Source organism: Branchiostoma lanceolatum, chromosome 11 (genome assembly GCF_035083965.1).
Source record: "Branchiostoma lanceolatum isolate klBraLanc5 chromosome 11, klBraLanc5.hap2, whole genome shotgun sequence".
NCBI classification, from domain to species: Eukaryota; Metazoa; Chordata; class Leptocardii; order Amphioxiformes; family Branchiostomatidae; genus Branchiostoma; species Branchiostoma lanceolatum.
Genome location: NC_089732.1, coordinates 16,819,161 through 16,833,044, shown reverse-complemented (window position 1 = coordinate 16,833,044; position 13,884 = coordinate 16,819,161). Strand labels below are relative to the sequence as shown.

The 13,884-nt window shown below is 39.0% G+C and overlaps 1 protein-coding gene and 1 long non-coding RNA gene across 2 annotated transcripts; both read left to right on the top strand.

The window, feature by feature from the left end:
* The first annotated feature begins 5,753 nt into the window (after positions 1 to 5,753).
* Positions 5,754 to 7,851, top strand: LOC136444169 (uncharacterized). The gene is made up of 4 exons (XR_010757233.1): positions 5,754 to 5,865; positions 6,110 to 6,221; positions 6,362 to 6,449; positions 7,769 to 7,851. It is a non-coding gene; the product is annotated as an uncharacterized lncRNA (long non-coding RNA).
* Positions 7,852 to 8,732: 881 nt separating this feature from the next.
* Positions 8,733 to 12,688, top strand: LOC136445002 (vesicular glutamate transporter 2.2-like). Its single transcript, XM_066442833.1, has 5 exons — positions 8,733 to 8,865; positions 9,186 to 9,312; positions 10,016 to 10,126; positions 10,371 to 10,498; positions 12,016 to 12,688. The coding sequence occupies exons 2-5, from the start codon at positions 9,300 to 9,302 to the stop codon at positions 12,214 to 12,216; spliced, it is 453 nt and encodes a 150-aa protein (XP_066298930.1). The 5' UTR covers positions 8,733 to 8,865; positions 9,186 to 9,299; the 3' UTR covers positions 12,217 to 12,688.
* Positions 12,689 to 13,884: the final 1,196 nt, after the last annotated feature.

Here is a 13,884-nt window from a genome sequence, read left to right as displayed (position 1 = left end):
ACAACTTGCCGTGGGAATTTTTTTTCTGGATGATAAATTAGGTCACAGCAAGTAAATTTTACGGATGACATCCTCCGCAGACTTCAAAACTAATGAGATAATGCGGGAAAAAAAGGCGGGCAAAAAAAAACAAGATTCCTATATTTTCAAATTTTGAGATCATAAATCTTGTTTAACAAAATATGATATCATGACCAACAGGTCTTTTATTCCTGTATTCAACCAATGAGGTTTCGACACGTTGTCGACACAGGCGGACCTCAGGATGTTTCAGCAGCGTTCTGGTCTTTGATCAGGGGTAATAGCGGAGGGGAAAGAACGCGGGAAGAGGAAGGGATTTAAGCCTGATGATGATGATGATGATGATGATGATGATGATGATGATGATGATGATGATGATGATGATGATGATGATGATGATGATGATGATGATGATGATGATGATGATGATGATGATGATGATGATGATGATGATGATGATGATGATGATGATGATGATGATGTTGTTGATACAGCATATAATGCCCCGGAGCCTAAGTGTAGTTGTCTTGCTGACTGGAAGGACCGCGTTCTTTCCCCTCTGCTATTATCCCTAATCAAAGACCAGAACGCTACTGAAACATCCTGAGGTCCGCCCGTGTCGACAACGTGTCGAAACCTCATTGGTTGAATACAGGAATAAAAGACCTGTTGGTCATGATATCATATTTTGTTTAACAAGATTTATGATGTCAATCCTGAGGTCCGCCCGTGTCGACAACTGAATTGAAGCAGGTTCTTAGATTTTTTGTTGTTCTTTCGTTAATCGACGATGTACAGAATGGAAAGGTTTCATGCGGAGGCTTTGTTGTCTATTCTCGATTCCGTACGTTGCTAAAAACTAGGTTGCATGATTTGCCAAAGGTTGGACAGATTTGTCATTTGTAACCAAAGCTGTACTACAATGGCTCTCCACATGCTCTGATGAAATATTCCAAATTTTTTGGACAATTTCTACCATTTTCAGTCCTGGTGTGTTACGCTGAATGGCTTTTATACCATCTGACTGATTAAAATTCAGATTCTGTTTCAAATGTTTCAGGGATTTTTTCCCCTCTATTTCCGTTGTTCTCTCCAGACGCAGGGCATTTCTATTCCGGAAAAACTATCCTTATCACTTTTATATTTTGCCATATATGTATTTAAAAGAAACTCAATTTATGTGAGAGTCAAAAAATCTGCTGCCATCTTTTTCTGCTTTGTTGCTACATTGTTGGTCTGCAGGTAACTATCTGCTATCATATAAAATGGGGAGGGGGTTTAAGTTGGGGAGGGGCACAAGAAGATACCTAACTGCGACCTGCAACTACATGGATGGGTGATTATAAGTGAAAGGAATTTTATGTGAAGTAGTTGTCTACTCGAGTCGAATACAGTCTTTGTGCTGGGGGGGGGGGGGGGGGCGTGGCATGTATCGGTCAACCCTGGTCCCAGCATGTGAATCGAGTTTTCATCTGTTTGTTAATCAGTGCCCTGACTGATATACATTTCTTTAAAAGGCGGATTAACTGTACATGTAGATGCGTGTTACCAACAAGGCTGCTGTCAGTTGAGAAGTATAACTTCATACAGGTCTCCTTCAACTGAAAGTTAAACTTTATTAACATCTGGAGTGTACTGCCGTAGGTTGTGGACTACAATGTAGTTAGCTTAGGCACCAATTATGTTAAATCTGCTAATCAATCCAGTATCTAATGAAAGGTTGTCATGATTGACCGATACATGCCACGCTCCCCAACACAAAGACTGTATTCGACTCGAGTAGACAACTACTTCACATAAAATTCCTTTCACTTATAATCAACCATCCATGTAGTTGCAGGTCGCAGTCAGGTATCTTCTTGTGCCCCTCCCCGACTTATACCCCCTCCCCATTTTATATGATAGCAGATAGTTACCTGCAGACCAACAATGTAGTAACAAAGCAGAAAAAGATGGCAGCAGATTTTTTGACTCTCACATAAATTGAGTTTCTTTTGAATACATATATGGCAAAATATTATAAAGTGATAAAGATAGTTTTATAATTCTAGTTGTATACCATTGCAGTTAATTATCTGCCTCCATCATCATAAGGCTCAAAACCTTTGCTCTTGAAGAGGCCCCCAAGGTGTCTCCTTACCATACCGGACTTGGGTTAATACACATTGAACTGCGTATTGCTACGTCGTATTTCAGACATGTCGTACTCCGCCCCAAAGTACGTCGTAGTTGGGGGAGACTGACAACAATGTACCTTTGTGTCACCACGACGTAGTAAAGTTAGACCGTATTTCAGATAAATACGACGTATTTGAGTGTACAGTAAGCCGTGCTTGTCTACCACGTTGTAGTGTGAGAGAACTACGACGTAGTTTGCTGACATGCGTCTTGTTGAGCTGAAATATAACGTATTTGAGTTTTGACCGGAATAGAAAACCATATACGCTATATCTGGCGAAACACGTTGTATTTCGCAAATACACTGTATTTCGCAAATACATTGTATTTGGGGTGAAATACGGTGTATTAGCGAAATACAGTGTATTTGGATGAAATACGTTGTATTTGGCGAAATACAGTGTATCAGCGAAATACAGTGTATTAGCGAAATACAGTGTATTTGGGTGAAATACGTTGTATTTGGCGAAATACAGTGTATTTGCGAAGTACAGTGTATTTGACAGCCAAATACACTGTATTTCGCCCAAATACAGTGTATTTCGCTTTTGACTGGTATGAACCGCCATACGTATATGGTTTTCTATTCCGGTCAAAACTCAAATACGTTATATTTCAGCTCAACAAGACGCATGTCAGCAAACTACGTCGTAGTTCTCTGAAATACGTTGTATTTGGCGAAATACAGTGTATCAGCGAAATACAGTGTATTAGCGAAATACAGTGTATTTGGGTGAAATACGTTGTATTTGGCGAAATACAGTGTATTTGCGAAGTACAGTGTATTTGAAAGCCAAATGCACTGTATTTCGCCCAAATACACTGTATTTCGCTTTTGACTGGTATGAACCGCCATAAAATACATCGTATTTTTTGTGAAATACATTGTATTAGGGTAAAACCCATTGTATTTGGCTTTCAAATACAGTGTATTTCGCCCAGATACATGTACAGTGTATTTCGCTTTTGACTGGTATATGAACCGCCATATATTGGGATCGGCTGGGTCCCGAACCATCCCTGCGGCATGACTCCGGGCGCCGGGTGCCAAGTACAATAACTTGTAGTGCAGTACGGAACGTATCTATTTTTCGTGTTATTGTTAATAGCAATAATTAATACACAAACGAAACACTGTCGTTTATTGAAGTTCAACATTATTTTTATGCGTTTTATGGATGGATCGGTGATCGATGTTTCCCGGCCTTTCCCTGTCTTCCGCAAGGTTGCTTTGGAACACTCGCGACGGAAAGTTCGAACATTACCGAACTTAAGATAGCCTGGAAACCATACCGTTGGCAGCTCCTCGATATCTCTACGCGCTGTGAGTGACCCCCGCCCGCCCAGAGAGCTCAGCTCAGCCCGCTCGGGGTGTTTATTCGTTTACGGCATTGGATTAAATTACGTCGCCGCGAAACTACGATGGCTGCGAAACTCTAAATGGCAGCTAAGAAGACAATCTGACAGAAACGGGTCATGAGCAGACTGGGCCCGGTAAAACACACCTAAGCCGACCCGTAGAGACTGGTGACTTGGCTAAACTCAAGACTGCTGCGTGCTCTGATGAAATTGTCACAAAATGAAGTCAAAAGTTTCAGGACCATTTTCCACGCATTTCTTGTGACGATACAGGCAACATAGGGCCCGACAGGGAGCCGCACATGTTGTGGTAAATGACCTCACGAGTGACACGGGCCCTGCCGGCAGTAAACAAAAGGCACGCAGACGTCGACAGCCCTGTCCGGTGCGCAAGTGTAAACGATCACACGCTGCGCGGTCCAAAAATATACTTAAGCCGCGTGTGCATGTGGCGCGGGGATAAGCGCAAAGCAATAAACATTTCGAATTTCAAATTATTTGTTAAACTACATACCTATTTCGAATGAAAATCCCTACGTTCTTGGAACAAGTCCAAAAATATACTTAAGCCGCGTGTGCATGTGGCGCGGGGATAAGCGCAAAGCAATAAACATTTCGAATTTCAAATTATTTGTTAAACTACATACCTATTTCGAATGAATATCCCTACGTTCTTGGAACGTTTTCGAACAGAATATTAAAATTGTTCATAGTTAATAACAATTTGGAAATAATCCGAATCTATTACAAATGTAGTTTAAAAACCCGTGCGGTGACTTGGAATGGACTGAGTGACAGGAATTTTCAATTTGTTTACCTGAGCTGTGAAAAATCTATGGAAAGAAAAACATATCCACTAAAATCAACGGTCGCTGCTGGTGCCGAAATTTCAAGACTCAGATTTTAGTATCCGATTTTTAAGCGCAAGTTGCTTGCCTAACTATTCCCCTTGCCCTCAGGCCGGTAACACTGTCACCGCCCGCAAGAAGGTCACCAAATTTCAAATCACCAGATTCGAGCTTATTTTTTACAGGCAGTGTCCTTTCCTTATTTGATCACTGTGCCTTAAACTGTGGCTCATTCCAAGGGTATCCTTGCTCTGTCAAGGTCATCTTGGCCTTGCAGACACAACCAATGCCCCTTTTTCTGTCAGACTTATATGTTTCATGTCCCATGTTTACCACGTCACCAGTATTCTTCTCGTTACTTATTTGATAATAACGCCTTTTGATGGAGCCTAACCCGCTTGCTTGGCCCACTTCGTGCAAAAGAAATTGTCGTTATCAAAAATTAAGACCCGTATATGGCTTGGATTTTGCAAGTTTAAAAAAAAAGTTATAAAAATCGGTCACGAACAGTCTAGGTCTGTATGTTTATTTAAGATCATGTACCTCACTGAAATTTGATAGTCACAAAAGTGACACTTCTTTTGTATAATATTATTCAGAAAGATTAGTAATCATCGAGTTCAGGCAGCTCGTTTCAAAATATACCATAACATCTTCAGGTCACTATGTATCAAAGCTTCGAAATAAATTAACTATTCTTGGTAATTCCGGAATTAGGGACCATACTTAGCTGGTTGATTGTCATCGGATTCACTTAAAATTTGTACTTTACTGTTTGGGACTAAGTCTAATATAGTATACTGCTAACAGTATCATTGGAATCATGCTGTATATATATTTAGATAACATTTGACCCTACAAACAATCTTTAAGAACATCTAAGACCTTAATAAGAATGTGATCTTTTTTTACAGAGCACAAGCAGCATGACAGAAGCCAATTCGATGGAAACCATAACTACGTCCAGCAAATTGCTGTGTGTTCTACTCTTCACCGGAATTCTATTTCAGTACGCAGGAAGATCCAGCATATCGGTTGTGCTGGTGGAGCTACAGAAGCCGCCCGGTAACAATACACTCACCGATGTCTCTAAGGTAAGTTATGAGTAGCTCATTGTGTGGTAAGGATCTAGCTCAAGACTGACCTTTGCCTCGTCGCCATCACAAGTCGATTTGTATCTTGCGGCACAGACGATCAACATGATTTCATTTAACAATTGTTCTTTTGTGATGATGAACGTAAACGCTCATTGTTTATTTCTACCATTTGGAGACTGCAACTTTATCAGAAATATTCTATTTTGCTTCTGTAACAGAGAATGCTCGCGTGTGTTTTTATGTTTGAAATAGTTCCAGTACAGCCAGTTTCAAGTTGGTGTTATACTGAGTTCAGTCTACATTGGTCTGCTGCCCTCAAGTTTCATTGGGGGTTACCTGGCCTACCGATATTCAGCTATTAGGTGTGTTCCTTTTTCAACTTCCTACAGCTGACAAAATACAAAAGATTTGATTTACGTACATTTGGTGCTTTTTTAAAAATGGTTACGGTTAATTGCAAGAAAAGAAAAGAAAAGTCCTATACTATGATAGTTTTTGTCTTATATAACAATGTCTCTGATTTAGATCCATTTTGTCTAGACGAAAACGTTTATGTTATACATTTGTATGTTTTATGAATAAATCAAACTATTGCTAAAATTTCAGGGTTTTCTTGGCCTCGATCGGCATCGGCTCCATTGTCCATGGTGGTGCTGCTGTTATGTTTGATTACTTTGAGACTGCAGTAACCCAGCGTATTTTGGCAGGCATGGCAGAGGTAAGAACTGTATTTGTGACATTAAGTCATAGGAGTGGCAAGTGATATTGCCTCACCAAAATCAATTTCATAGATCAAAGTTTCATAAATATAAAAGTATCTTCTTAACCTTTGTTGTATGTGTTATTTCCTTAATACAGGGACTGAGCGAACCCGCTATTTACGGTGTTCTAAACCAATACTTGTCACCAGAGCAAAGCGCAAGATTTTCACCATTCATCTTTGCAGGTTAGAGGGTTGTCTAGATATGAGTTCATCAAAATCATTTGAATAATCAACTGTACCTATGCAATATCAATGCAAAGTTTAACCCTCAAACACCCGAACCAATTTTTGCTACTAAAATGACTGAGCGGGGTCAAAAATGACCCCAAAATGTTTTGTTCATTAAAACCTCCCTTTTTCACTTTTTTTATTGATTGTTATCCATGCATTGCTTCATCAATGTAAGAGGAATGTTATGACATCTTTAGATATAAATGATTCCCGTTCATTATCATTATTCATGCAAAAAGATCAGAAGGACCACGTCTTGAACTATTTCTATCTAGACCGGGAGGGGATTTTTGAGGCCACCGCCAAATTTCATGTTGCAAAACTAATGATCGGCTTACGCGAGAGGCACCAAACTTGGTGGCTTTTCATAAAATTTCTAATTGATAAAGTAAGTTCATTGTTTTTTGTGTTGCCATGGCAACGGGTTTTTGACAGGCATATCTTACAAAATCTGCTAATTTCAGTTCAAACAATGACGTTCCAAAGCTTTGTTGGCACGCCAAATGTATTTTCTGACATTGTTTTCATCTTATGTAATCCAGTGTAGCTTTTATGATTCAACATTGATATTTCATACTGATTTGATGACGTCATCCGTCAAAATCCAAGATGTCGGATAGAATCACGTACAATTACGTCATGATGACGTCATATTACGTCATTTTGACATGAAATTTGTTATGGTCATACCAATTCACATTTATATTATCCTCTGACAATTTGATGGTCATACGATAAATAGTTCAGGAGGTACAGAGGGCAGGTCTCAAAAACAGCACATTATTTTTGCTGGGGTCAAAAATGACCCCAGCGGACTCAACACAGTCTTTCCTATATAACGTCAACAGTGTTGTGCCCATCTCCCTAGAAAATTGTTACAGGTTAGAAAAGATGTCTAATGACAAAGTCACGGAAGGAATTTTTTTCAGATCAAACATGTTCAAATAGCACGTCAAAATCCATGCCTAGGGTAAAAAAATGACCTCACTCGGGTGTTTGAGAAGAGATGCGTGTCACATGGATTAAATCCATCGCATAATATGAAGTCATCTTGCTTGATCATATACGCATTTACAGGGTGATATTATCTTTATAATCATTTAATGACTGCTGCATGATGGTCCGGAGAGTAGTTTATGTCATTTTTGTTCATTTTTGGCGACGCCTCAGTGGCGAGCCAAATGGTATAGTATTGTGTGCAGTTTGCAAATATACTAGGAATTGCACAGGCATTTGTCCAATAGATTGTTTGGAATGTTGTCTTTGTTTAGCGTCCTACCTCGGCCAGTTCCTTGGAATATTTGCGACTGGTTTCATGACACAAAGACTAGTCTGGCAGGCACCATTTTACATCTTTGGTAAGTCAAGTACGAACAACCGGAATGAGAGTTTTACAATGTATGCTATATTCAAGTAAACTTACTATATTGATTTAATGTAATTTGTTTATCTGTGTGCACTACAAGCTTACGTATTCATAAATACTTTAAGCAGTATTTTAATAGAAAAATTAGCAAAGTCACCGACAAAATATTCCTGTCTTACAAAGTATTACCTAAATATCTATCTTCAGGTCATATATAATTTGCATACTAGTATGTATTTGCGTATACATGTATGTATTCATTTTTGGTTATTACTGCAGGGGGCTTGGGCATCATATGTGCGGCAGTGTCTGTTGTATTTGCAGTAGCAGGCATGGCTGAAAAGCGAGATGCCTTGGATAGGAACAAGGGCGATACCAAGAAAATGGTAGGAAATATGACGAATGCAGAATGGCATACATTGAAGAATATCACAGTTGTCCTGAAATCATGACAAAAGATCTGATCAGTATTTTTGTCGGTTTAAAGCCACCTAATACATCAATGACATTATTCAATCTACAAAACTCTCGGGTTCCACCAATGTATAAAATCTCATTTCGGTCATTATGATTGATCAATGTTTGCTCAACGGGCTCCATGCAGTGCAAAGTTGGGGCTGACTGATAAATAATGTTCCTGTGATGAGCAAACTATGCAAACAAAGACATGCCGGGTTAAGGAGATTATCTTTCATTACCTTAATATTTTACTCTACAACATCGTTTGCGATGATTTGATTGTTATCTTCCTTGCCCTGCTTTTTTGAAAGCCTTTTGGATGAGATGCAGCTTTTAGAAAGCAGGGCATGTCCTGGAGAGGAGGAAATATGAATTATGCTGTACAAAATATATGTTTCTCTGTAGGAAAGCATCCCAGTTTTTCGCATCGTCACTTCTACCGCTGTTTGGGCCTGCATTTTGCTACAAGTAGCGTATTACTTTTGGGACCCAACCATCCTACCACTCTACTTCAATCAAAGCTTTGGGACAAAGATCGAACTGGTAAGACCAAAGTAAACGATTTTGCCATTCTGCTAATGTTGACGGTGACACGGTTGGTAAGATTGTTTTGAATTGAGATAACTTTGCGACGCATCGCAAACCTTTCGGATTATGTCAAATGTAGCATATTTTGAAAGCAATATTTCTCTTAAACGCGCAAATATAAAGTACGCAAAGTTGGTTGAATTACCATAGATACTGGCAAAAAACGAAAATCACAATATCAGAAGTGAATGAGCGAATAACAATATTGCACGAATCGATATATAAAACACGCCATTTTTGAAATTAACCGTCTTGTTTGTATTATATTTATATAGGTAGGAGTCCTAGCTGGAATTCCTATCCTGATATATGGAGCTCTAGAGCCGCTGTTCGCTCTGGTAGAAAATATACTATGCAAGCATGTTTCAACGACTGCCGCGCGAAAATCTATGGCTGTCATCGGTACGCGGTATGGTTTACATTGTACATGTCTTGTAGCACATCAATAGACCTAGATGCCAGAGCTAACGGCTGTGAGAAAAAATGTTATTAAAGTAGCGACATTCAATGTTGAATAGTCATGGTAGTAATAGTTGTTGAGATTTGACTCCTATCATGTATCGAGGTTTCGACTCTGAAAAGATTCATCAGGTTGTTAAATCACTGACTGCTGTAATACAATCTGAGCCGAACCGTGACTATCCCATCTTTCATCATGGTTCATGAAAGGATATAGAAGGCTGCCTGGATCAGAAAAGATGCTTTTGTCATGAACCACGATGAGGGGGGATATAATCGTAGTCACCTTTGGGACAGTGTCATTTTCACTGCAGCGACACCTACCTGCAGTTGGAAGTAGAACCACCGAATACTGTGACAAACCGCTGGCCGAATTGTCGGCGGTTGATCGTGAAAGCTCATTGTGTACAACGAAATTTATCAACCAAAGTTCTTTGCACCCAATGAACTTTGGCAACCAAAACTGATATTGCTACTGTTCAGGCCGTTTAGTGTCTTCTCTCAGAAATACATCTGCGCCTGCATTACTCCAAGCTGTGTCTGACATGCCTTGCTAAAAAAAGTTATAAATCAAAAACTTTAGCCAACTCCATCAAGTTTGAAAATACCACAAGTCGGTGATTGCATCTCGCTGTTTAATTTGTAGGTTGTCTGTGCGTTTCTGGCTGCCTTTTCTTGGCGGCCTTTACCTCCAACTTTGTCGTGGCAGCCTGTTTCGTTGCCGCAGCTTTCGGGAGTTCTGCAGCTAGGGCAGCAGGTGGGTTCTTTGTGGACTGTTTAATGGTGCATCACTGCAATTTAAAGAAATTACACGCGTGATGGTACTGAGTGCCTATTGTTATGTGATAGAGAGACTATTGTTTTTTGGTTTTTATTGTGATATTGTGATACGCCATTAAATCGGCAAGTTCTTTAGTTTTAAACACTCAATCGATTCTCAACAAAAATGAACAGTTTTCACTAATATTATAATCAGATGTTGCCTTGTTGTTCGTCCACAGTTGCTGATGCCAACATCTTTGACATTGCACCACGATACGCCAGCGTGATATCAGGGATCTGCAAAGGTATTTGTCGAGTGGTGGGTCTGACATTCCCACTGTTGGTGACAGCAATTACAAAGAACAAGGTATGTGTGGATCTAAATAATTCATAATCATGTTTCTATAACTGAGATGCATTACGCTGTAGTTTGTTCCATCTGACATATTTTCCGTTTTAGCTAATTAAGAGTATGCTTAATGACAGTATTTCTTAGCTGTTAAGGAAAAAATGCAAAAAGATCCACACCAAAAAAAGTTCCTCAGGGTTTGTCTTTCTATGAATGATTCCTCAAATTTCTAGTTGTGCATTTACATTCAATTGGTTGTATGATACATTGCCTTCTATCATAATTACCTTCGCCGAGAAGGTAATGCAGAGGGTAGCGTTTGTTTGTGTGTTTGTTACAAACAGCATAACTCGAGAAGTCTTGAATGGATTGTCTTGACATTTGGTAGGTCGGTAGGTCTTCGTGAGACATGAAAATGATTAGATTTTGGGTTCCCAAGCGGCTTGTTATGGTACTGCAGCGGAACTTCCTGTTTTGATATCTCGTGTTCTGGACATGCTATGGTCCTGATTTTTGAGTTGTAAATTGATCTTTGGACAGAGAGTAAGTGGCCCCTACCGGCTTTTTGGAACTGCAGGAGCAGGTTTTGCTTCAGACTTTGAAAGGGAATAACTCATGACGGATGGTCATGATTTTTGGTAAGTAGATAACTTGAGTGATGATGTACATGATTAGATACTTATTATGCAAATCATTATCTAATATGCAGAATTGATGAGGAAAGTTTATACAGCCGTCGCATTCCATGCTAGGACTCTCAAACATGTGACATACGTAACTGTGGAAGAGAGAAATAGATATCAACTATGCAAATGAGGACCTCATTTGCATGATTAATGAGAAAATAAACTCAAGATGGGTTTGATGGATGTTTATGATTTTTGGTATGTAGATAGCTTACGTGATACTTTGTATGATTGGAGGATAATTATGCAAATCAGATTCTAATTTTCATAATTAATGAGAAAACGTTAAAATCCTCTGTGTTCCATGATATTGACTATTCAAATGTGCGACATTTGTAATTGAGAAAGAGAGGAATGTTGATAGAAAATATGCCATTGTAGGCAATTGTAGGCCTAATTTGCATAATTAATGAGAAACTGCTAGAATTCCATACAGGTAAATGATGGCAATTTCATACTTGTGGCATTTCGAACTTGTGTGAATGTGAACATCGTTGAATCGAATTATGCTAAATGGACCTCATTTGCATAATTGATTATATATGTTTGTAGAACCTTCGTTAAGCTCATGCTTTGGATAGCTTCTGTTATTTGGGTGATTTATAATTGATGAAAACACTCATAATACGTCAGTCTTAAAGGTTAAAATCATTTGGCAAAGGTATGAGATCGTGGAACTCTAGTGGTAAATGCTTACGATCTTTCATTGAAAAATGTTCTTTGCCTTGATGTGCTTGCCTTACTTACTTTGATCTGAAGGGCTTTAACTTACTCACAACCATTTACAATGCTGAATACGTAAGTAACTTCATTGAATATGACCAAATTTTTGTTTGACTTATATTACAGTCAAGTCAGGAGTGGTCCCAAGTTGTCCTTATTAACGCCTGTGTGCTTGCTGCCATCGCCCTGTTCTTTGGCGCTTTCGGGAGCGGGGAAGAGCAACCCTGGGCCGTGGAGGTTCCGCAAGGTCAAAATGGCGGAATTCAACCAGGCAGTAGGAAAGACCACAAATTTGATGATGAGAATCGACCACTAGTCAAGAAATGATATCAAAATGGGAAAATATATCGTGTTGTGGCCTTGATTGTACTTATAGAAGTTACACTAGTGACTCAGTGTAATTGTCGAAGTGAAACTAGTTGGTAGTTGTAAAAGTGCCATCAATGTGGTAGCCATGAGTGTAGCTGCCACCTTGGTAAGTGGTACTAGACATGGTCTACCAAACTAGAGGCACTTTGTGCACTTAAATACATGGATAAAATACTCGTTGGCTACGATACTATGTCTGTCGCATTAATTTGTGTTACAACGTTTATAGTGTCTGTTTTGAAAATTTAGTCATCTTGATTTTTAACCGATTTTTTTCGTCCTCTCGCATTAAATTTGGAGTCTGCAGAGGATGTCATAACTTGCTCTGGCCTAATGTCTAGCATAGAGAAATCATCAAACAAAACAATAAACTTAACGTTAAAATTGTAAATACGTTTATGCATCCAGCAAATTTGCTTAGGCATGGAGTAGGGTACACGTACACTTTTGCGTCAAGAATCAGTATCATATTGTAATAGTTTCCCATACAATGCAAGTATTATCGAATAACGTTTCGAGTGAGCATAGTAAACCTGCGCCAACAGGTTATCTGGTGATATCTCGGCTTCTGATCTAACATCAAATCGGGGCTCCGTACTGGGCAACATACTCTGGCTTTGTCATAAGGAGTGATTGAAAGACTTTTACACATATGGTGACTTGATGCTCTTACAAGCTAAGTACATGCCATGGAAAGTAAAAGTACAATTACAGTGATATCAAAATGTGGCATCTTACTACGTCAACAATAGCTAATACATACTAATACATATAGCTTAGAACGAAAAAAAATGTGCATGGAAAAGATTAAACAACGTTTTTTCTAACGCATCAGAATAGCGACATGACTAGGTCTTAGTCAATGTTTTATAAAGTGAGTTGATGCCGTCAATCACTGTTTGCAGCAGGTCGACTTCAGTACGTCCCAGTCGCTGGCGGTTGGACACGTCATAAACCCCTCCTTCAGCCTCAGAGGTTTCTGAAATAAATCAGAATATGTACCGAGCGACCAAATAAAATAGATCAATCAATCAACCAATCAATTAACTAGCCAAGCAACCAGACAATTTATCAATCAATAATAAATCAATCAATCAATCAATCAATCAACGAATCCATCATTTCATCAATCCATGCATCCATCCATAAATACATCCATACATCCATTAAACCACACAATCGATGTCAAACAAAAAATAACGAACCAACCAACCAACCTACCAACGAAACAATCGATCAATCGACAAACTACACAACCAACCGATCAATCAACTAATCAATCAATTAATCAATCAATTAATCAATCAATTGATTCACCAAGCAACCTACAATCTGACCCACAATTGTTTTTAAGTGTCATTTATGCCAGAATCTATTTTAAAAAAACTCTTCTTCACAAAGTACTTAAAGGTGCCCTAAGCGATTTCAGGGGGTAAAACTTGAAATATTCTGGGGAAAGCAATTCTGTTTGGTGAGGTTGAAATTTACATTTACTTCCCTATATCAGCACATCTGCATCATTATTTCATACTTTGGGCGTTTAAAAATAGTACAGAAGCAAGCCACAAAAGGAGTATTTTATTTATTGGGTCCCCCAAAAAATCAGCCCAGAATCCAGCCGTAACT